Source organism: Melanostigma gelatinosum, assembly GCF_949748355.1.
Source record: "Melanostigma gelatinosum genome assembly, contig: scaffold_198, whole genome shotgun sequence".
NCBI lineage: Eukaryota > Metazoa > Chordata > Actinopteri > Perciformes > Zoarcidae > Melanostigma > Melanostigma gelatinosum.
In genome coordinates this window covers 32,813-58,678 of record NW_027634923.1, presented here as the reverse complement: position 1 = coordinate 58,678, position 25,866 = coordinate 32,813, and the positions used below count along the sequence as shown (strand labels likewise).

General features: G+C 48.1%; 1 protein-coding gene across 1 annotated transcript in view; it reads right to left on the bottom strand.

The window, feature by feature from the left end:
• Positions 1 to 7,020: 7,020 nt before the first annotated feature.
• LOC306797537 (homeobox protein Meis1-like) overlaps positions 7,021 to 25,866 on the bottom strand; it is a gene marked incomplete at its 3' end in the record, with an annotated part of 31,549 nt that continues 12,703 nt past the window's right edge. The window contains exon 7 of the mRNA XM_079297458.1: positions 7,021 to 7,097. Within this exon, the coding sequence (XP_079153584.1) occupies positions 7,021 to 7,097 (77 nt within the window). The remainder of the gene's footprint in view (positions 7,098 to 25,866) is intronic.

Genomic DNA, 25,866 nt, shown 5'->3' with positions numbered 1-25,866 from the left:
AAACAAGGCTCACATTTTAAATGACTTGTTCACAAGTCATAATTTGGCTTTTTTATTTCTGACCGAGACCTGGCAACAGAATATGGAATGCATCCATTTCAATGAACTCTGCCCTGTGGACTGTTCTTATGTTGGGACACCGCGTCTGACAGGCCGCGGTGGAGGTCTCGCCGTGGTCTGGAAGAATCAGTTTTCCTGCCACTTGGGGAGCACAGAATCCTATGCTACTTTTGAACTACAGCTGACTAAAGTGGGCCGGCAAAAGCCGTTTTACTGTTTTTTAATTTACCGACCTCCAGGTCCTGCAGGTCAGTTTTTATCAGAATTCACAGACTTTCTGACCTCTATTATCAAGCTAGACAAAGTGCTTCTGGTTGGTGATTTTAATCTGCATGTCAATGATACCACAGACTGTATAGCTACTGAGTTTCTCAATATTACTGAATCTTTTAATTTCACGCAACATGTTTCTGGCGCCACTCACAGGGGTGGTCACACCTTGGACCTTGTGTTTTCTCTGGGTCTTGATATTGATAATACCCGTTGTGAGGACCTATTGATCAGTGACCATAAATGTATTTTCTTTGATCTTTCTGTCAATGCTGACCCCTTGTGTCTGAAACAAACATTCCACTCACGCATTATTACTCAGAGTACAGCTGATCAGTTCTCGATGCACTTCTGCTGTGACTTTTACACAAATCTCAATGATGTTGAACACTTGATACAGTCCTTTAATGAACATTGCACCACTTTGCTGGATAAAGTGGCACCTCTTAAGGAAAGGACCAGGGCTGCCTATAACACTACTCCGTGGATGACAGAAGCTGTGTGCAGCGTGAGACAGAAATGTCGCAGGGCAGAGCGACTCTGGAAAGCTACTGGGCTAGAAGTGCATCGTTTATATCTCAAAGACCTCAGAGTTTCTTTTAATACCACAGTAAAGGAAGCTAGAACTGCTTATTTTGCCAACCTAATCTCTTCTTCAAAGAAAAATCCCAAGATTCTGTTTGACACAATTAGAGGAATTGTTTCACCACCTGTCTCCACTGTACCATGCTATTCTGTTGACGATTGCAACAAATTCCTGATCTATTTTAATGATAAGGTAACAGGTATTAGGTCTGGCATTCGGCCTGGGATCTGTTCGGCTACTTGTAGCTCCTCGCAATCTCCTGCTGTTATGGGCTCTTTCCAGCCTATCAGCCTTCAAGACCTGATGGACTTAATTAACAATACAAAGCCATCAACTTGCCCTCTGGATATAATTCCATCCTCTCTATTTAAGAACGTTCTGTTAACTATTGGCCCTGCAGTAACATCTATTGTCAATTCCTCATTGTCTACAGGAATTGTCCCTTCCTATTTCAAACATGCCACTATCCAGCCCATATTAAAGAAACCTAACTTAGATCCAGCTTTGCCCATGAACTACAGGCCCATATCAAAACTGCCTTTCCTGTCCAAACTTTTAGAGAAAGTGGTGGCCAAACAACTTACTGCTGCACTGGAGAGGCACAACATGTACGACAAGTTCCAGTCTGGGTTTCGTAAGCAACACTCTACTGAAACCGCTCTCCTGAGGGTTTCAAATGACATTCTCATGTGTGCTGATGCAGGTGACTGCTCTGTGTTAGTTCTTCTGGATCTCAGTTCTGCATTTGACACTGTAGACCATGACATCCTGATTAAGAGGCTACGTGATTGGGTGGGCATATCTGGCATAGCGTTAGACTGGTTTACATCTTACCTCAGTGACAGAAGTTTCAATGTCTCTGTGGGTGCTTTTGTGTCTGTTACCTCTCCACTGTCTTGTGGTGTACCGCAGGGCTCGGTTCTGGGGCCTCTGTTATTTTCACTTTATCTGTTACCTTTGGGACCGATCATAAAAAGCTATAATGTGTCCTATCACTTATATGCAGACGACATCCAACTTCATCTGTCATTCAAACCCAGCGAGGCATTCACATTAACTAGGCTCCTGGACTGTGTCAATGCCATCAGAGACTGGACGGCAGAAAACTGCTTGCAACTCAACGACTCTAAGACGGAGGTCCTAGTTATTGCTCCAGAGGAGTTTGTCCCCATGATCAGGCAGATTATTAGTCCTCTCTCCTCTGCTTCCCATTGCAACCTGCGCAATCTTGGGATTTTCTTTGATCGCTCCATGTCATTTGACCCTCATGTTAAGCAGCTGTCCAGGTCATGTTTCTTCCATCTAAGAAATATCAGTAAACTGAGATCTGTATTATCAACGCCTGAATTAGAAATGATCATACACACATTTATCTCCTCTCGCATTGACTACTGCAACTCACTTTTTACATCACTCAGTGTATCTGCTCTTAACCGTCTGCAGGTCATCCAAAATGCTGCCGCCAGATTACTCACCAGGACAAACCGACGGTCTCACATCACCCCCGTACTCCGATCTCTCCACTGGCTTCCTGTAGCATCTCGGATACACTTCAAAATTCTCACCATCACTTACAGAGCACTTCACGGTCAGGCTCCGACTTATGTAGCTGATCTACTTCGCCCCTATTCACCCGCCCGCACTCTCAGGTCAAACGCTCTAGGTCTTCTGTCAGTCCCACGCACACGATTTAAGAGCCGTGGTGACCGAGCCTTTGAGGCAGTGGCCCCGAGGCTCTGGAATGCTCTGCCTGCAACTCTACGCCTCGCAGATACTGTGGATACTTTTAAAAGCCAGATCAAAACCCACCTGTTTAGGCTGGCGTTTGTGTAAAAGTAAACCCATGTCCTAGACCTGCTCTTAACATTTGTTTTACATTTTTATTTTATTTTTATTTTATTCTTTAACATTTTTTATTCACTCTGTGTATGTAATTTATTGACCGTAGGGTCACATTGTGTTTTTTATGCTTTTAAATGTCTGCTCTGTTAAGCACTTTGTGATAGTACTGTCTGTGAAAAGCGCTATATAAATAAAATTCATTCATTCATTCATTCATTATCTGCTCACACATTGTAAACCAGCAGATCGTATAAAATGCCCCCCCCTACTTTCTCTTTCTCTGGCTGCAGTCAGTATCTCTCTGCTAAGTTCTCCTGATGTAAAAATCATGTTTCAGTGTCCTTTTTTTCCTCACTTCTCCTTCCTCCCCCACTCACTCGCTCTCCTCCCTCCTCCCTCCTCCCTCCTCCCTCCTCCCTCCTTCCCTCACCTCTTCCTCTCTCTTCTGCTCTCACTCAGCTCGTCCTCTCAGAAACCCGATAAGCGGCGTATACCGGACGTACGTGCCGCTCACTGCCATCTTTAACACTACCTCTCCCTCTCCCTCCCTCTCTCCCTCTCCCTCTCCCTCACTCTCTCCCTCTTCCTCTCCCTCCCTCTCTCCCTCTCCCTCTCCCTCACTCTCTCCCTTCCTCTCCCTCCCTCCCCCTCCCTCCCTCCCTCGCTCTCTATGCTTTTAAGACGTTGGTAAAAGGGGGTCTTATTGACAAAACAATCGCTCGGCGAGGCTTAAACACTGCCTTTCAAGGGGCATTATTAAATTGCAGGCAGGAAGGGGAGGGGAGGGCCAACAAGGGAAACATGATGACCTCGCCATCGATTTTTACATCAGCGGAGCGTCAGGAGAACTTAGCGGAGAGATACTGACTGCAGCCAGAGAAAGAGAAAGTAGGGGGGGGGGGGGGGGGGGGGTCTTTGAGCTTTTATCTGCTGGTTTACAATGTGTGAGCAGATAAGAGCTCTTACTGTGCAAGCACATTGTTAGAACAACTTTCTGAGGCTTCTTAGCCTCTTGTGTCAGCGGTGCTTTTATTTCTGCAAACCATCATGACACGTGAACTAAATCTATTGCAATCATCCTGTCTTCAAGTGAGACTCAGAAATACTGGCACAAACAACCTTGTGGAGCAACTGTGTGAGTGTTTGTGTCATGTGGTGACGTACCTGTGTGTGTGTGTGTGTGTGTGTGTGTGTGAAACATTATGCTCTTATACTCTCTGTACCCCCCCCTTACCTCTGTAGAAAGCCTGTGACTTTGCATTTGTGTGTGTAGACTGTACAGCTGATGAAAGTGTGTACAGTATGTGTGTGCATGGTGCTGTGCATGTGTGCACATGCATTACCACACGCGCACACTTTCTCCATTCAAATTGAGATTCCCTGGTGCAGCGTATTTCTGCCAATAATTCATGAGTGATCTGCGCCCCACGCTGGCCTTTAGCATTTTTATTTAATCTGCCGAGCTCTGCCGCGCACTCGCTCATCAATAATACACACCGACATGTGTGTTAACACGTCTACAGTAGGGTGTGTGTGTGAGAGTGTGTGTTCATAGCGTGTTATCCGTCAGCTGTGCCGTGTTGTTCTTGCTCGTTAGGTCTCAGGAACACGAGCGGGTCATCTGCGCCGTTCCAACGTGAACCCGACGCCGATGACCGCGGCGTACGACCGTGACAGGACGAGCTGCGGCTACGTGTTTCTCTTTATGCTTCCTGAAGCCATCTTTGGATCGATGTCACAGTTACACCGGATTTATATCAGAAAATGTGTGTGTGTGTAGAACTATGGGAGGATTTTTGACACGTGTGTGTGTGTGTGTGTGTTCATCAACAGAATCACAGCGAGGGAAATTGACTTCACCAAATCAGTGGGTCAGGAGGTAACATCACCGGGGGTTGCTATGGAGACACCCAATGACGGGGCTTCAACCAGCACAACAACACGCCTGCGAAATGGCAGTTCCCCGAACGTAACCTCTCTCTCTCTCTCTCTCCCTCTCTCTCTCCCTCTCTCTCTCTCCCTCTCTGATTGTCTCGCCATCTTTCTTTCTTCCTCCTCTGTCATCCTTTTGTTTCCCCTCTCCTCTTCCTCCTCTTCCTCCTCTTCCTCTTCTTCCTCTTCTCTCCATTTCTTTGTCTTCATCTTCCTCGTCTTTTCACTTTATTGTTCCCCTCCTCAATCACACTCCCATGCTTCAGTGTACTGCTCGCTCGCTCGAACAACTGTGCGCGGAAAAATGCCTCTGGACAAGCGTGCACGTGCGCACACACACACACACACACACACACACACACACACGTATACAACGACATGTGAGGGGGCAGCGGGATCCCAGCATGCAGGGTTTAACAGCTAATACCCCTTAGATTAACCACCCCCGGTTCCCCTCTCTTACACACACACACACACACACACAACATCTTCCACAAACCAAGATTAACCTCCCACGATTTACACAGTGTGTGTTGGTCATGCACAAATACAAACAACACACACACACACACACACACCTCCGGGGTGCGTTGCTATCCCCCTACTGATAAAAAACAACAAACAGAATGAGAGCACACAGTCAGCCTTCAGTGACCAAGCTACTGTTCATGTGACTGTCTGACTCTCTCACTCACACACACACACACACACACACACACACACACACACACACACACACACACACACACACACACACACACACACACACACACTACTTGGTTTTATCTCAGCTGTATGAATTGATCCCCCATGGATTTCAGAGAGTTCATGTGATTTGATAACCTGGACAGGATTCCCTGTGTGTGTGTGTGTGTGTGTGTGTGTGTGTGTGTGTGTGTGTGTGTGTGTGTGTGTGTGTGCGTGCGTGTGTGTGTGTACCCGGTATGAGATGAATTCTCCATAGACTGATACACTAACCTAACGTCTGTCTGTCTCTGAGGTCTCAGATTGAACAATGGCTGAATAATGTTAACATCATTAGACTGCCTGTAATGGGAGTTTATCGTGTCTCATCTCTCCCCTTATCTTCCTCTCTTTCTCTTCATCTATTTTTCACCCCGTCTGGCTCTTTAACTCTCCCTCCCTCCCTCCCTCCCTCCCTCCCTCTCTCTCTCTCCAGCTTCTACTTTCATGCCCCGTACCTACAGCAACCAACTGATGCTTTCTGTTTGTAAGGGGCCGCTCAGATCAAACGCCCCTGCGCCTCCGTTAGCAGCCCCCTTTAATTAGCCGCGGCTAATAACACCAAGCAAGTGCTGATAGCCATCTCTGTGATACGAGCAGCCGCACGCCGACACAGGGCTCTGCGTTCCTACCTTTGACTGCGCTGCCTCAGCTGAGGAAAAGGCGAGTTAGCGACCTCGTTTTACGGGACCGGACGGTCGCGCTCGTTTTCCCAATTAACAGTGAAGAAGCTAACAAGGACAACTTAAAATGCTAAATGCAGAGTGAAAAAGTGCTGAATAATAATGTATGAAAAGGATATAAAGTCAGCGGACACTCAATAAAAGTCACTTCATTCTGCATTTCCTGTCTATTCAACAATATCTGTGTGATAACGATCATATTTTATCTGGCAGAATAAATGTTGTAACAGAACAATGAGCAGCTGCTGCTTAAATGTAATGAACTTCTCGGGTCTTTCACTTTTTTCCTAATTTAAGTTCACGGCCTGTTTCTTTTTTCCAAATGTCATTCGGAGAACAAATCTGTCGTCCTCGTCTGTTGAAGGAGCTAAAGTGAAAAAGGTCAAATAACTTCACAACACGGAATAAAGAGGCGGATGAATGTTCACCGACTGGTTCAAAGGCAGCCAGAAGACAAAGGTGCTGCAAGAAGCCTCGCACATCTAAAGAAGTCAAAGTAGAAGCAAACGCTGTGATTCCTCTCAGAGCTGACGCTTTTATTTCATGTAATCTTTCTTGTGTGGCTGGAAAAAAAATAAAAAAATAAACATCCAATAAAATCATCCAACTTGCATGTTGGGCTGATTTTATTGGATGTTTTCAGACGGTAGTTTGACTCTTAATGAACACGGACCGCTCATGTTTGGGCCGTTTCTCTTTAGACGGATTGATCGGGGTGAGGACGACTCGGTAAGCGGTGTGTGAGTGCGTGTGAGTGTGTGTGTGTGTGTGTGTGTGTGTGTGTGTTTCTGTGGGTGGAGCGCAGGCATTAATTCCGATCATTAAGAACTTAGATCGCCCGAGGCTGCACACCCCCCCCCCCCCGCTGAAAATCGACTGCAGGTAAACTCTGCAAAGACTCACCAGTTGTTCACTTGCAGGATGGTGAGGCCGGTGTCTTGCGCCAGCTGCTTCTTCTGTTCTTCTGACGGGTAGGGATGCTGCAGGAGACAGAGACAGACTTTGAGAAAAGGCTGACCGCTGATTGTTTAATGAAGCTGTTGAAGAAGGTTTGATGTTCCTTTCAGTACATAAAGACTTGTTGTTAGGGCACAGGTTACACACACACACACACACACACACACACAGCGTAATGAGAGGGAGGAAATGAGATGTGTGCTCGTTGGCCTTGTAGGTGTCAGTATGAGTGTGTGTATCTGGATGTGTGTGTGTGTGTGTGTGAGCGTGTGCACGTTACCCCCCCACCACCACCTCCACCATCATTAATGGAATATGAAATCTTGTAATTAATGGCAGCCAAAAAGGCAAGCCAATTAGAAAGTGAAGTGAAGTGGAGAACCAGCTCTGGTAATTAGGCAGCCTCTTACACAAATATATTCGCGTCGCCGCCCCCCCGCTGCATATGTAATCAGTGAGCGAGGAATATGTGACGCGAACCCGACAGGAATACAGACGGGAGGACGTGAAAGCTCCCGTCTGCTGCTGCTGTTTGCCTTTTTATTCTTATTGTTTGCACAGAAACACAACTGTGAGCTCGCCGGAGGTTCAATCGCACTGATTGTGAGAAGCCTGAAGCGCAGAAAGCATTCTAGGTTTTCAACAGCAGCTTCACACAGGAACAGGAATGACCTCACGGCATCGAATAATGACAACAAGAACACAGATTAAATACAAGCAGCGCTGATGTGTTTCTTAGTTTTGGGCCAGAGGTGCTAGAGTCCTTGGAAGAGTCTGGTGATGGTGCTGATCTGGAGTCAGACTGTGTGTGACGGTGCCTCGTCAAGATGAGAACTTTAAAATCACTCCTCAAAGATTGAATCCACTTTTCAGTCTTTTAAATCTCAAATCTCAAACTCTCTGCCAGTGAGAGGACGGGCCGATGTTTCATTCCTCTGATGTAAATCACTGTGAACACCGAGACGACCAAACGGCCATTTTTATAACGTCTGAACTTGCTGAACGACTCCATGAATGAGAGACAACAGCTGGATCGTCCTAAAGACGATCCGAACGAACTCGGGAGCAGTTGAAGTCGAGCCACCTGTTTAAATATATAGAAGGAAGACATTGGAAGAATGTGAACTCGGGGAGTGTGTTGATTTATATTAGAGTGTGTGTGTGTGTGTGTGTGTGTGGGGGGGGGGTATCACAGTTGCCTTGTCTGTGGAGGACAATGTGCTGTTCATGACTGAGACAAGACATGGACTGTGCTGGACACAGGCCATAAAAGAGGGGGAGAGCAGGAAGGGAGGAGCGGGGGAGAGAATCGATTGTTGGAGGGAGCAGAGCGCTGACTGGAAACTGTGTTTGTTCTAAAAGGACACGCAGAGAAAGAGAGAAGAGAAGAAGACACAAGCAGACAGCAAACTCTGGACAACAGGGAGTTTTGATGTTATATTAAAAACAATAAAAACATCAAAACCAGGAAGTCCCCGTCCTCGTCTCTCTCTGTTCTTACAGTCGTCCCTGGACGAGAAGTTCTCTCTTTCCTGTCCTGAGGAACAGCTGACTCATCAGTCATCAGTCAAAGACGCCGACACCAGAAACATCCAGCGCCGCCGTTACACATCACCATTCTACAGGTCGATTTACAGATTTTACAATTAAAATACAAATGTCACTGTCTACATAAATCCCACACGCTGTACAGTGTAATTAATAACTGTGCATAATCGTAAAGAACATCGATTCACTATTTATCTCTTTGCTCTAATTTAAATGTTTGTAACTTACAGAACACGTGACTTGTGTTTTTGTGTTGGTCATTGCTGCTTAATATACACATATGTATAATATGTATATATAAGCATATCCTTCAGCTCTGTTGTTCCTGTCTGTTCAGCTCTTATTCATATTTCTGTGCAGGTGAAACAGGTGAGAAGTCAGATTCCTGCTCCGTAAAGCTGATCGTGACGGGAGCAGCCACCCCGACGCTCCAGCGGTTATCCTTCCGTGTTATGGTGACGGACAATAGGCGCCACACATGCGGCTACTGTACAATGCATCTGCTATTTCTAACAAGAACACACACACTTGACAGTCAGACGTGCAAAATGAGTGCGGCGCCAGCAGCTTCCTCAGCGCATAATGAAGAGGATTGTGTTGAACACTGGGACGAGCAGCAGAGAGAGAGCAGAGGAGACTTCCCTCTCTTCGCTCCCGTGTCCATGTGATTGGTTGTGGGGAATGAGAACACAAGGAGGCTAATTTCATGCGCTAAGTTATAATTGCATTGTCGCCTCTGGCCAAATCTGTGTCCACTTCTTTCCTCCAACTAGTTGTGTGTGTGTGAACAGTCCGTTCATTCATATACGGTGTCTGTCTGTGTGTGTGTGTGTGTGTGTGTGTGTGTGTAAGTATCCTCCACTGCCGTCTGATCAGATATCAGAATTAAAATAACCGCAGATCTGGGGTGACACTCGCCTTTCCGCGTGTGTAAAAAAGTGAGAAAACATTATTCTTTAGGGCTTGTGTCATCTGATGTGTTGACGCATTGAGCACTTTACACACGCACACACACACACACACACACACACACACACACACACACACACACACACACACACACACACACACACACACACACACACACACACACACACACACACACACACACAGTCATATTGAAGCTCATCATGTGAATAACGTGTCCACGCCAGGGGACACAGTAACAGCACAAACACACCCTGTTCCACTGCTTTCCCTCCCTCTAGCTGTCCCCTACACACACACACGCACACGCACGCACACACACACGCACGCACACACACACGCACGCACACACACACACACACGCACGCACACACACACACACGCACGCACACACACACACACACACGCACACACACACACACACACACACGCACACACACACGCACGCACACGCACTCACACGCACACGCACGCACGCGCACACGCACGCACACGCACGCACGCATGCACGCACGGCACGCAATCTGAAGAAGCCGGCGTTGGGAGAGCAGCTTTTGGTTGCACGAGTGTGCTCCGTTCAACACGTTGTAACCGAGTAGATTTACTCAAGTACGGAAGTAAATGACAGGAAAAAAACAGCCAACTGCACCTAAAGTCAGGATGAGCTCCTCCTGCGGCCGCTGTGACGTGAGAATGCTGTTCACACATTAATGCGAGTACATCTAGCGTCGACTTGTTGTTTTACACGGTGAAGGATCTGCAATAACCTCCTCCACGTGCACAACACACGCTCGATGGTACGAGTTACCAGGAAGAGACGGCCTCAAAGCCAGAACCCAAAAACTCTTTCTCTCCTCCCTTTTCCTCTCTCCTCTAAACCGCAAAAATTAGCTCCTATCTGTCAAAACACTGTGATTTAGTTTCCTCGCTCAGCAACAAGTCGCCCAGTTTTAATATTGTCTGTGAGTGATTCTGGTGTCTTAACGGCCTTTGGCAGCGGTTCAGCGGGTTGAGAGGGAGAGAGAGAGAGAGAGAGAGAGAGAGGAAGGCCTCTAGTGAGCAAAGCAATAACATGTTCTTTAAAAGAGCAGATGGAAAGTTTCTGCGCATCCTTCCCTCCCTTCCCCTCGTCCCTCCCGCCTATCTTAATGATATGTCTTCTCCAAATATACAACTCCTTTCATGAGATTTTCCACCCTGCTCTGTGCTGCACTCCAAGCATGTGGGTGCCAGGAGGGGCTGTGTGTGTGTGTGTGTGTGTTTGTGTGAGAGTGCATGCAGTGTTGTCTGTGTCCATTTGAGTCAAAGATGTTTTTCTCTGGTGTGTGTTTGCATCTCTGCACAGAGTGTGTGTGTGTGTGTGTGTGTGTGTGTGTGTGTTTGTTCTCATTTGAGCTACGAGTTCAGCTGTGCCTGGTCATATGTGTGTGTGTGTGTGTGTGTGTGTGTGTGGGTGAGTAACAGAGCATCAGTAACATCCCTCCCTGTCTGACCGGCTTCCTCTCTGACCCTCCTCACACAAGAACAAGAGAGCGGATAGATAGACGAGGAGGAGGAAGGAGAGGAAGAGGGAAGAAGGAGGCAGGAGGAGGAGACATGGAAATGGATATCTGGAGCCCCAGGGGTTAAAAAAAGAAAGAGATAACAGCATGAATATTCTGCGAGACCCCTCGTTACTCCCCCCCACTCCCCCCCACGTCTAACCCGGGAGGAAGCTATTCTGGTGCGGGCGCTTTGAGCCGTGCTACAGAAACAGTGATCACATTAATGTGTTTGATGAATTACTTGGAATAAAGCTGCATCATGCTCTAGACCAGGCACGGGCAAACTACGGCCCGCGGGCCGTATGCGGCCGTTGGGCTTTTTAATCCGGCCCGTCAAATATTGGTACAAAATTGTCCAAACTAAAATAAAGACGAGGGCTGGGCGGTATACCGGTTTTAATTTCCCGTGTGATATGAATTCTTCACACACCATCATACCGGTGCACAGCTGAAACTCCTGCTGTCTGTCTTCAACAGGCAGCTGAATGTATTGTTCGCGCTGAAGTCAGCGCTCGTTGTCTTATATGTATTGAGCGGGAACTCTAGTCATGGTCATAACTTTATATTAACAACCCACAACTCACTCTCTTCAACAGAGAAAACCACCACAGCACACAACAGTCTGTGACACAAACAATTTGTAACACTAATAATTGTACATTTATAAAATTTCACCGCCGAACTGCATGCTGGGTACAGCTCGCGAGCGAGCCTGCTTGCTAGCACAACAGTCTGCTAACAGCCGAGAGGCTCCGTCGCTCCAGTAACGTTCCATTAAAGAACAGAACAGAGCGATGCAGGAGGAACACAGACAGACCGGAGACGCACCGATAGAGTTTGACACATAATAACGCTGATTACCGTAATATGCGTGGTATTTGTTATGAATGTACGTTGGTGCAAAGAGGGCGATAAGAAGCTGTACAGGGAGGGGCTTAGGACCCAGGGGAATGTAGGCGAAGGAAACGGGAAGAGACGGAAGACACGCCACACAAACAGCTGTTCACCGCTCGTCACCATCCTGCAGACCAGTGATGCTCAACTGGTGGTTCGTCGCGGACCCGGTTTCAGGGGGTTGCGGGACTTTGCTTTGTGCAGCGGAGTTATTCACGCTCCTTTCCAGCATCAACGGCACTTTGTTCAGCTGTGCAGGAAAAACAGTTCGTTCTAGACTCTGCAGAATACATTCTGTTGGTCATTTGCTTTATTTAATCTCATCTTGTGTGGACGTCAGCGGGAGGAAGAAGCGGACTTAAGTTAGCTGAGCTTAGCCTCCCGCTAGCTGCACCGCTATGATTCAGATTCTCGTTTCAGTTCCAGAAACCTGAAGCTGGAGCGGCTGCCGACACGAGAGCAGCTCTCTGCGCTCAGGGTGACTTTGAGGAGACGCATGGGGCACATTGTGTGGACTGAACCTCTGGACCTCTACTGTGTCTTTGCTCTCATCTGCAGCAGCGAGAGATCACCCCGAGGAAACCTCTGCAGACATGAAGAAGTATAAACTTCCCAAAGGTCACGGCTCCCTGATTCTTATGTGTGTGTGACTTGTAAACTGTATGAAGCCTCACGTTGGTCTCTCAGAGAGGGGGGGGGGGGGTCAGAGTCACAAGGGAGGGCTTTTAAGAAATGTCTTTGATCTCGCTGCTGTTCTCTTCATATCGCCTTCTCAGCAAAACCAGTTGTCTTCTCTCTCTCTCAGAAATTCAGCTTTTACACATTTTTCTTTTTTGAAAGAATTCTCCTACTAGACTCATATTACCTCAGCAATAAATAACTTATTTAAATATGCTAATCTTACACACGTGTTACATGGTAACGTGTGATTCCATCTGTTCCTCCGATGCACCGCAGTCCGCTCAGTCCTGTTCCTCCTCTGGCCGTGAATCTTACGGTCTTATCATATATTTCTATTTAAAGCCGTGCTTCCCATTAAAAAGACCAGCTCGCCACGTTAGCTTCAGAAAACTGCGACCATCAAACAGGATGGAGGGAGGAATAAAAAAAAAAAATCATATGTTGCCACAGTCACGTGACGGGCTTCAAACAGAGGCCGTGACACTGCACAGTCTGTGGATGGTCAATGGTGTATCGGTGAGCTTACTTCACCAGCAGATGCTTTGGGTTCGCCACGAGGATGCCAAGAAAATAAATGCAACGAATGCCAGCACAGGATTTAGTGTTCTGTCTGTTATTATTCAGGTGTCAGCTGAGGTAACAGTGGGAGCCAGGGCCAGCTCCCCTCACTGCTCCCAGGTCAGATCTCCCTGGAAACAGAGCTGCCCATCAGGAATGCCTGACGGCTAATCCGGGGGCCTTTTTGGCTCGAAGGGCATCAGAGTATCACACCAAACTGTCTCTCTCACACACACAAACACAAACACACACACACACACCGAGTTTACTGGAAGTGTAGCCGTGCTGCTGCCAGACGTGTCTGAGATTACCTTAAATATTTGGGGAGGCGAGCACATTGCAATGCGAACAACAAATGCCCAGAACCCTGAGCACAAGCAGACTGTAAAACAAGCGTTCCAAACTCGAAGTCTGTTGTAGCTCATGCAAGAAGCGTCCCATTTAGAAAAAACTCAATCAGTGGAAGTTTCATCCTCTGAGTGTGTGTGTGTGTGTGTGTGTGTGTGTGTGTGTGTGTGTGTGTGAGCTACTGTACGCCATTTCAAATTCCTTTCTGTGTAGGTGGCATCGACTGACATCCCTTTGACTTCATTAGGGAGCAGGGACCAGCAACAAAGCTGGCTCTGGAGAAAGGGGGGATTAAAGGAAGAAGGGGGAGTGAGAGCGAACAAAACAACAACAGAAACAAACAAAAACACAGCACCCTTAACCTAATTTCCTCTGATTCGGCTGCTCCGATGAAAACAACAAAAACAGATCTCAAAATGAACCAACTGCAGCACGAGAGTTTGAGAGGCCCTGTGCACGAAACCAACGGCCTCGTCTTTGAGCAGCAAAACAACAGAAGAAAGCAGAAACAGCCTCTTTTACGGCGTGGACTACGGTAACACAACTCAAAGCTTGTACCATGAATAATTCATCGCCGCCGCTATGTGCACCAGACACTGCAAAGAAACTGCTCTCAAATCTCTCCATCTCTTCTGGAGATAAAGAAGAAGAAAACAGATGTTCTTGGGCTTTTTATTCATTAATGAGCATTTCCCCGTCTCAAAAAAACACAACAAAAACACAGCTTTTGTTGATTTAGGCAAATCTGGCAGCACTGTTGCCGATGGGAATGAGATAAATCTCGTTAGCTGGTGAGGCAAAGGGTGAAAAGTATGTCATTAAAGCCCGAGAACAAAGTGGATTAGACAATGTACAGGATTATTCTTCACTGATCACTGATGATTAACATTCATCGCTTTTCTAAAAAAACCTCTAATTGCACATGAAGGGTGTGAATCCGCGTGCTTTACATTGGGTGGGTCTCCAGCATACAGCGTGTGTGTGTGTGTGTACACTGACGCTCACAGCATGTATGCACATGACCAAGTCTGGTTGTGAGAATGTAAAGGTTGAGGTCTGTTGACACTGAAGGAAGAGCGCCTCACGCCGTGTGCTGTATGTGTGGCGGCTGCTTGTTTTCACCCACAGCGAGGGCGTGCTTCATTAGTCCTCCCATTCCAGCTCAGGGGAGGCTACATGTATGGAGGGAGGGGGCGCCGGATGGTGCACAACACCTGCTGGTGCGCTTCCCTCTGTGCAATAAAGGGAAAAGTGGGGGGGGGGGTGCAACATGCTAGCTTGTGCTAGTGGTAAGCGCTGCTCGTTGGACTGAGGCTGATGAGCTGGGGCGAATTCAGGGGGTGATTATGTAGTTTGCTGGACCACTAAACCTATTTAAGCCCCGTAATTACTGCCTATTTGAGCGAGGGGAGGCACTCCAAAGCAATCGGTGCTCACACCACGCCGAGCGGCTCCACAAAGCCTCATCCCAGTCAGGTAGCACAGAAAGCTGAGAGAGAAAAGAACAAAAAACAGCGGGAAGCCGCTCCAAGCAACAGCATGCTAGCTCCCTCGGAGCTACGCTGATCCCGGAGCTTAAAAAAACAAATGTTCTCTCGTTGCGCACGGCTGCAGAACACGGAGCTCGTTACGCGGCGGAGAGACAAAGTGCTGCAACAGAACAAACGAGTAAACTAACGGCGTCCTAAGCGCACTACGTCGTGTGACTAAACTGAGCTTAAAGGTAAGCGGGGGGGGGGGGGGGGGGGGTCTCTGTGATGAGAAAGTAAAGGGCTTTTTTTAGACTCCGACATACAAGAGGGAATCAGCCAGTGGGGGGGGGGGGGGGGATCCGTTTCATTCCACCTGACTTTCAAGGAAATTTGACTTTACGTAACGCCGCCGCAATCTGATCTCTCCCAGGAAGCAATTTGGGGACCGCAAAACGTTCTAATAACCCAGACGATATTATTATGTTATTATCATAATTACCCCTTTGCCCCCGACGTTTTAATTAGAAACTCACCGTTGGCCCCCGAGGGGGGTGAGGCGAACCAGGGCTGGGGGGGGGGGGGGGGGGGATGCTGAATCTAGGTAACTTCACAATTGCTCCCTTCTGCTCTTTGGAGCGGCACGTGTAAGAAGTAAAGAGGACGCATGTGGGCGACTGCAGCTCAGTGGAGAGCAGGGCCGTCCTTCAATCAGAGGATCGGCGGTTCGATTCCCCGGCTCCGCTAGTCGCACGTCGATGTGTCCTTGAGCAAGGCACGTAGCTGAGCCTGCGGTGTATGAATGTGATAGAATCTGAATTGTGATGAAAGCGTCTGCTAAATGACGGGAATGTAATGAAAGAGGAAGCCTCCTCCCCCTCCGTCCCTCTTATTCTATATTTAGAATTCCTCTTAACGATCACACGCTGCCTCCTTTTCTCCCACCTCTACTTAACTCCCCTTTTTCTCCTCCGCTTTCATTTTTTCTCCCGCCTCCTCTCTCCCCCTCTCCTCGTCCTCAGCGTCGGAGGAGGAGGGCCTTCTCCATCAGTGCACCACTTTTACAAATCAATGACTTAATCTGTCGTAACAAACAAGTGAGCAGTGCCCTCAGCCCTGTTCACTCCCCCCCCCCCCGCCTTTAGAGAGGGAGGGAGGGAGAAGCTGAAGGAAACGAGTGCGATGGAAGACAGAGGAATTGATAAAGAGAAGAGGATATGTTTGAGAGGAAGTGAGCGTCCTCTCCGACTCCTCCACCGTGAGTTATTGCCCGTCTGCATTCACCACCTGGTTCAGTAGCTCCGATTCCTCCGCGGGGGCACCTCGGGTCAGCCGACCAGGTGCAAACACACAACCAGCCCTGTGGGCCACAGGCTCGATGCCGCCTGCATCGCCACAACTCGCTCGTGCTTTTATGCACAAAGAAACTTCAATCATGAGACGACGAGACAAGCAGGTGTAACGATGATGAGTTATGGACAGATATCACAAGAGATCTCATCGATAAATCACAGCTCTTTCCCACCGCCTTTGAAACAGCACGAGTGCGGCGACATTACCGTGATATCGTGGTTCGAGGCCATTAAAATGCAAGGCAGCTGTACATTAGAGGGAGATTGACTGAGAGGGAACAGTGGAGGAAGAGAGGAGAGGAAGCAGGAGGCATGCATAAAAGATAGGAAACCCTTGTGGGTTTTTTCAGAAAGAAGTGTCTTGTCTGAGGGGGGAGACCGAGTGCAGATGGGGGGGGGGAGAGAGTAGGGTTCACGCATGGGGGAGGAGACAAGTGGGAGGAACTGAATTGATAAATTAGTTCAGCCGACGCGCAAACTGATTACCACGACGGCGAAGCCACAGGATCCACCGAGCGTGAGAGAGAGCGTGCACGCACTCACACACAGCACTCATGACGAGACGCTGACACGCACAAATAATAGCACAACTGCATATGCAATCACACGCGCACACACACACACAATGTATCTAGGCCAGGCTGCTGCAGTTGCTGTAAGTAAAAGGTATTGAGCTGCTGACTGCAGCCAGAAAATATCCCACAATCCTCTGGATCACCACACACAGCCTAATGGATAATGGCTAACAGCTAGCGCTAATGTGATTTCACACTCAGCAGATTTAATACATCTGCCGGCTGAACGCACAGAAGCATGCTGAACTTACGTCTTCTTGAAAGGTGGTGAACGTTTTCGCTGCCTAAAGTTTCAACTGAAAGGAGTTCAAAACAGCACATTTGTTGGAGAGTGGGAGGCTAAAGTGCTAGCATCGCTAATCTGTCAGCGTTGGAGAGAATCATTCCAGGCTAACCACAGACCCCCCCCCACCCCCGCCCGAGTCTTCAACACGTCAACTTGCCACTCACCCTCCAATAAATACCACAGTGATGGTGGGGAACTCCACACCCCACCCAGGCCCTGACATCACTGCTGTGTGTGTGTGTGTGTGTGTGTGTGTGTGTGTGTGCGTTTGCAGAGTGTGAGGCTCTTCGTCGGATTTGCCAAATCGTCGTAAAACTGATTGGTGGGTACCAAACCAAGGACGATTTCACACATCCGAGTTATTGGGCCTTTGTCCACTCTGAACACACACACACGCACACGCACGCACACACACACACACACACACACACACACACACACACACACACACACACACACACACACACACACACACACACGTATCACATCCAGCCGATAATGAAAAATAGAGCTTGTGTGAAACACAGCTTCAGCATGAAGCCATCAATCACTCAGACGTACCACAATGAAACCACACACTGAACTGTTTCATAGTTTCCCAACGATGAAATTGTATGAGGGTTTTGGGGGGGGGGGGGGGGGTGAAGAGGATATTGAGTGAAATAAAATATTCTCTGACCTGGATGTTTAATCATTCCAACATATCTCATTTTAAAACACATCACTGGCATAGTGAGGATAGAACCAGTAAAAACAGAAACTAATTTAAGCATGAGCTGAACATGAACGTGCGTGTGCGTGCGTGCGTGCGTGCGTGTGTGCGTGTGCGTGCGTGCGTGTGTGTGTGTGCGTGCGTGTGTGTGTGCGTGTGGAGCCCTGTTAGATCTCTTGCGATTGGTGATCTCCTCCAGTGCTACCGGCCGACCTTGAGGGTCTGTAAAGTTCTCACGTTCTCAAGGAAACACAGCAACCCGCCCCCTGACTGAGGCCAGATCTCACACACACACACACACACGCACGCACGCACGCACGCACGCACGCACGCACGCACACACACACACACACACACACACACACACACACACACGCGCACACACACACACACACACACACACACACACACACACACACACACACACACACACACACACACACACACACACACACACACACACACACACACACACACACACACACACACACACACACACACACACACACACAGGCTTGCTTTTGGCCTAGATCTATGGCAGACATTTTGGAAAAGTTCAAAGGTGGCATGAATTAAAAGCGAACGGCCCCTGAGGGCTTTTAAATGGAGTGAAACCATACAAGAGGAGAGAGTTGAAGTACAGGGTCGACAGAAACTATCTGCTGCTGTTCATTTATATTCTCAGTGTTTTATTTCAACTCATTGTTTGAATTTGAAAAGAAAAGAGTCGACTTTAAGATGGACCTTTTTCTCCTTTGGTATAGAAAACGTTCAGAGCAACAAGAAGTCACATTCTTCTTCTGTGGTGTTGAGTAAGTAGACGTTTGGTTTAAACTTAAATAATACGTAAAGCAAGTTAAGAGAATTATTTCCATGTGACCAAGATCTTTAAAAAGAAATGTGACTTCCACAGAAAGAGCTTTGGGAGGAAACCCTCAGACTCAGCGTATTAGAATTTAATATTTATACAAAGTTAATCTAAAGAAATGTGGAGTATGCAGTGTTTTCTCTTCTCCCCAGAATCAGATTCACGGCAGGATGGAAACTCGGCCACTGAAAGCCCAGACTTGTGAAATGCATGAAGGTGGGAAGTCTGAAGTAAGGAACATAACCTACACAGAGGTAGGGGAAACTAAATAATTACAGTTTTTGTAAGCATTTGATCGATTAAATGTCGAGATTACCACAAACTAAGAAAGGCCAACATCTGCCATGTGTCAGTACCCGTCTACTGTATCGCTCCATCCATCATCCCGTCCATCAATCATCAAACAGATGGCCTTTTCACGAGTCTGTGTCCGGACTGCCCCAACACCCACACACACACACACACACACACACGCACGCACACACGCACACACCCACACGCGCACACACACACACGCACACACACACACCACATGTACCAGTCTTATCTACCTCCTAGAGGAGACATTTCATCAGCTTATAATACACAAAAAAAAACTGAAAAACATGCATGCTCATGAAAGTGTGTGAGTTGTATGTGTGAGTGTGTGTGTGTGTGTGTGTGTGTGTGTGTGAGAGCGAGAGAGAGAGGGTCAGTCCACAAAGAGAAGCCCCCAAAGAGAGCTGTCTGCCTTCGGTCCCTGGGGCCTGTCAAGAGGGATAATTGATGATGTTTTCATTACAAGGTGTGGGGTAATGTGGGGGGTTGGGGCACAGTACGAGTGTGTGTGTGTGTGTGTGTGTGTGTGTGTTGTGGGGGTGGGCAGGTTGACTCAGCTGCCTCCTCTCTGACACCAACCACTCCTGCGATCGGTACGTACAAGTCTTTACCTCCAAATGCCCTCGTGCAAAACACACACACACACACATGACACACACTCCTAGCCCTCAAATATACACACACACACACACACACACACACACACACACACACACATGACACACACTCCTAGCCCTCAAAGATACACACACACACACACACACACACACACATGACACACACTCCTAGCCCTCAAAGATACACACACACACACACACACACACACATGACACACACTCCTAGCCCTCAAAGATACACACACACACACACACACTTGACACACACTCCTAGCCCTCAAAGATACACACACACACACACACACACACATGACACACACTCCTAGCCCTCAAAGATACACACACACACACACACACACATGACACACACTCCTAGCCCTCAAAGATACACACACACACACACACACACTTGACACACACTCCTAGCCCTCAAAGATACACACACACACACACACACTTGACACACACTCCTAGCCCTCAAAGATACACACACACACACACACACATGACACACACTCCTAGCCCTCAAAGATACACACACACACACACTCCTAGCCCTCAAAGATACACACACACACACACACACTTGACACACACTCCTAGCCCTCAAAGATACACACACACACACACACACACTTGACACACACTCCTAGCCCTCAAAGATACACACACACACACACAAACACACACACACACACACACATGACACACACTCCTAGCCCTCAAAGATACACACACACACACACACACTTGACACACACTCCTAGCCCTCAAAGATACACACACACACACACAAACACACACATGACACACACTCCTAGCCCTCAAAGATACACACACACACACACACACACACACACATGACACACACTCCTAGCCCTCAAAGATACACACACACACACACATGACACACACTCCTAGCCCTCAAAGATACACACACACACACACACACTTGACACACACTCCTAGCCCTCAAAGATACACACACACACACACACACTTGACACACACTCCTAGCCCTCAAAGATACACACACACACACAAACACACACACACACACACACATGACACACACTCCTAGCCCTCAAAGATACACACACACACACACACACACGACACACACTCCTAGCCCTCAAAGATACACACACACACACACACACATGACACACACTCCTAGCCCGCAAAGATACACACACACACACACAAACACACACACACACACACACATGACACACACTCCTAGCCCTCAAAGATACACACACACACACACGACACACACTCCTAGCCCTCAAAGATACACACACACACACACACACATGACACACACTCCTAGCCCGCAAAGATACACACACACACACACATGACACACACTCCTAGCCCTCAAAGATACACACACACACACACATGACACACACTCCTAGCCCTCAAAGACACACACACACACACACACACACACACACAGCCCAAAGCCTTTTCCATTCCCAGATGTTTGAATGAGGAGCGCTGAGGTTGAGCTCTTGTTCTTCCTCGTCACGTGTCACGCCGGGCTTTCTGCAGACCCGTCGGCCCGTCGTCTCTGAGGACCTCTGAGGAGACGCAGGCCTCGAGATAACTTTACAGTATCAGGACATCCATCGTGTCTTTGTTGTCGTCGATGAACAAACAAATGAAAAGTCAGATGATTTCCTTCTTTCCTTTTCACAGCTATCAATGAGGATGTTGAAGTCATGTTTTAATAAGAAGCTTAACTTGTGCCGAAGACAAAGAAGCAGCTTTGTCATCTTCCCCATTTTCTCCTCATCATAACCGACCATATGGATATTTTTTATGAAGAAGTGATCCTGTGTTTTCCTGCAGAGTTTAGGCAACAAAACTACTCGGTTAGGTTTCGGAAAAGATTGTGGTTTGACTTCAAATAAGTGCAGACGTGGCATCAAGTACGGGACGGAATTCTGTCTCCACTCGGGACACGAACAGCGGTCCCCTGGGTTCGAGTCGTGTGCTTTTAGACTCACCGTCCACCAGATCGTCTACTTACGCACTTTATAACAAGTCAGCTGCCCTGGCCCACGATCATGTGATCATATGTAAATGTGATGCGTTACTGTTAGAGGTAAGATGAACACATTAGGGACAAGTTGACTGGACCAGTACGATAACACCATCCAGACCTGGTCTGGTCTCAGTACAGCGTGAGACGAGAGGACACAGGGTGAGGGTCCCAACATGTGACCAGCAAGCAGAGCATCAGTCTGCAGGAATGCTCAGTTTTCTTAAACGATTTGTGTACATACATATGAAAGAAATGTTGATTTTCATCTCCGTTAAATGTCTTTAAGAGAATCAATAAGGAACCGAACCGGTGAGCAGTGTGGAGCACCAGTATCAGTAAAACGATACCCAGCAAGACTATGAGGACATAAGGGACTCGTGCACATATCTATCGTCCATCCATCACCTCCTGCCCCCCCCCCCCCACCGCCCAGGGCCCACAGCAGCGAGGCTCCTCCTCTGCCAGCGCAGAAATAAATTATATTGCTTTTCACACCTGTTTCTGCTCAAACGCCTGCTGCACAAAAAACGCCTGCTGTGAAGAAAACACATTTCTAGTGGGGGGGGGGGGCTCGTACACGAGCGGTTAAATTAGACTCTGACTGTACGAACGGGGGATTATGCATTCCAGTTTTCTACTCTCTACGTTTTACACATTTCAAGAGGAGAAAGGAGGAGAGAGAGAAAAGAGCAGCTCATTGAGGTTTGGCTTCTTCTATGAGCTGCGATCACGGCCGCCCCGCGTCACACTGCGTCTGTGTACAAACAGGAGGGGAGGAGCGAGAGAGTGTGTGAGAGTGTGTGTGTGTGTGTGTGTGCCGGTCTAACGGGCTAAAACACCGATGCTAACACTCTCAATGCCAACCCCCCTGCCCTACACACACTCTCTCTCTCACACACACACACACACACACACACTCCAGTTTAGCATGGCAACAATCTAAAAGGGGGTGTGTGTAGTGGGGAGGCGGGGGGGTGAATTCCATCTAATTACTCTATCACATAATTTCACAAATTGCCTTTCCATAGGGGAGTGGAGAGCAGAGCACAGGGCGCGTTGGGGATTTGAGGCCTGAGCTTTCATTTACTACTCATTTCTTGTTAAATTAAACAAGAAAATACCATTTGTGAGGAGGGGGGGGGGGGTTCAAGTGCACAATAGGGGGACAACAGATATTGGGTACTTTGCTATTTCTTCATCTCAACGCTCGTCTCTCTGGTTGTAGCTCAGACGGTTATGCAACCAGTTTACGGTTGATTGCGCATCTTAAATGGTTGCTGAACTGATTTCCAATCATCGTCCAGTTTGAACATCCTCGTTGACGTGAAGGTGAGTTTGTCAGTTGGACCAACGCCGTCTTTTTGCAGATTTATCTCATCCAATGTCCCTTTCAGCTAGCCAGTTCAACCAAGCGACAGCTAGCAGTCACAACAAATGTTTCATTCAGGCCGTCGACAGAAAAGCAATGAGGAGACAAGTGGAAACCCCCCCGCCCCTTTTATTCTGGTTGCCCACCAGGTTCACAGCTGCCCGTCGGTGTCAGGCGGTTAAACGCTCATGTTTTTGTCGTCGCTCCAAGTCGTCGTGGCCAAATTCCTCCGATGAACTCGTCCAACAAGCGCCGCCGTCGAGAACAACACGAGGTCACCGTGTGGGCGTGTGTCGGAGAGAACGCGTCACCGTCACAAATTCAATACCACTGCTCCATCTGACGCGCTCACAACCGGCACATCCTCATCATTCCCGCTCCCCGTCAGCTCTTGGTTTTACATCGACGCGCATCCGATTAACATGAAACGGCCCAACGCAATGCAGAAAATGTCTTCAAAACAACCCCCCCAAAAAAAGAGGAATGCCAGCTACCAGCTACCCTGCTGGTGCTCTCACAGCCTCAGCCTCAGCCTCCCACCTTCCCCTGCCGCTCCGCTGCAACGGGAGTTCTCCCCTGAGGGTCCGAGTGTGAGGGCGAAGAAACGCAAAACACAATCAAGGTGGGTAATCCAAACTCCTGCTCCGCAGAAACCCTGCATGCAGTTCATATTTGAGAAACAGCAGCTCCTGACATATTGTGCAGGGCCACAGCAGCGCTCTGTGCGTGTGTGTGTGTGTGTGTGTGTGTGTGTGTGTGTGTGTGTGTGTGTGTGTGTGTGTGTGAGTGTGAGTGCCTGTGTGCCTAATTGGCATTGTGTCTGTCTCTAAGAGGCCAGACTCACATCCTCCAGCCCTTCTGTGGAACAAAGACAGGCCGGCTGATGATGCTGCGGATCAGATGTCGGTGTTTGCGTTCGATGCCGGCAGAGAGAGACACACTGCGTAAGATAAATGTTGTTGTTTCTCTGCATTAGGAGGTGTGTAGCATTTCTAAACACACGATTAAATGAATGGCGACACTGGAGTACAAAGACGAGTGTAAGAAGCACTGCGAGCGTTTATCGGATGTTAAAGCTGGGTTTCTGTTGGGCTCCTCTGGAGGGAGCGAGCAGCAGCTTCTTCCTGTTTTGTGCCCATACAGCGATATACGCGCTGTGCCAGTGTGTGCTCAAATTATTTTTTCCTGGGAGAAGTTAAAAAAAATAAAGGTTGATGGATGCTCCTCATCCTCCTCCTCACCTCCCTCGCTCCCTCTGCACTCACTTACATCCTTCCCACTGTTTGAGATCTAACAGCGCCGAAGCCTCCCATAAGCCCGACTCCTGGTGTAATATGACACAGTAGGTGTGTGTGTGTGTGTGTGTGTGTGTGTGTGTGTGTGTGTGTGCTGAACTGTATTTCCACAGACAGGATGTGTGTGTGTTTCAAACACCTTTTCCTCTGTAACCCCGAAGCTTTCGGGGCCGGGGTATTGGTTGAGGTCAGAGAATTGGAGGAGAGGTTAGGGTGTATGTGTGATGATGAGTGTGTGTGTGTGTGTGTGTGTGTGTGTGTGTGTACACACTATCTGCCAAATGCCACACTGTCACACTCTAAGACTGTATTGTGTTCTCCAAAAACTCCTGACATCGGCAGAAAGATTGTGAGGCAAAGCCAAACACATCGTGAAGCCTATGTTCCTTAAATAACTTAGAATTCAACTTAGCGATATCAAAGAGAAACTACCCAAGATGATCACTGACATTAACACAATTACTTTCTGGATTACAAGTTTCCTGAATGTTATGTTTAAATATGCAAATGAGGCGTTATGTAATGGTAACTTTTGGTGAATTTAGGAGAAATCTACAGACGCAAACAGACAAAGGAGTGAAATAAATGTTTTCTATTAACTCGTCTGAAAGAAGACATGTTGTAAAAGAAATATCGACCAAAATCGCCTCCACTAAACACGGGAACACGTTTTTTGTTCGGTCTCCTTCTCTCCTTAGATAAGAACCAAGAGACGTCGGCTGCTGAGCTGATGGCGTTTGAAACGATAGCAGCTCGTTGTCAAACCCAGACAGCGTTCTGTTTACTGCGGTCTCTGCTTTCAGTCACATCGCTGCATCTCAAAGTCCAAAGACTTCTCTTCCCACACCCCAAAAGAAACACTTCTCAATGCTGTCAGCTGCTGTGATTTGCTCCCAGCCTGTAATTGAGTAAGAAACAAAGCCAGACCACAGGCATCTGTTGAACAATGACACATTTGTTCTTCATAAGGCTCATCCATGTATCCCCAGCGGAGGCCAGAGGCGTCTCTCCTCGGCTTCAACCGTCTTCAGTTCCAGCTGATGAGGAGCGAGAGAGAGAGAGAGAGCGAGAGAGAGAGAGCGAGAGAGAGAGAGAGCGAGCGAGAGAGAGCGAGAGAGAGCGAGAGAGAGCGAGAGAGAGAGAGAGAGAGCGAGAGAGAGCGAGAGCGAGCGAGAGAGAGCGAGAGAGAGAGCGAGAGAGAGCGAGAGAGCGAGAGAGAGCGAGAGAGAGCGAGAGAGAGAGAGAGAGAGAGAGAGAGCGAGAGCGAGCGAGAGAGAGCGAGAGAGAGAGCGAGAGAGAGCGAGAGAGCGAGAGAGAGCGAGAGAGAGAGAGAGCGAGAGAGAGCGAGAGAGCGAGAGAGCGAGAGAGAGAGAGAGAG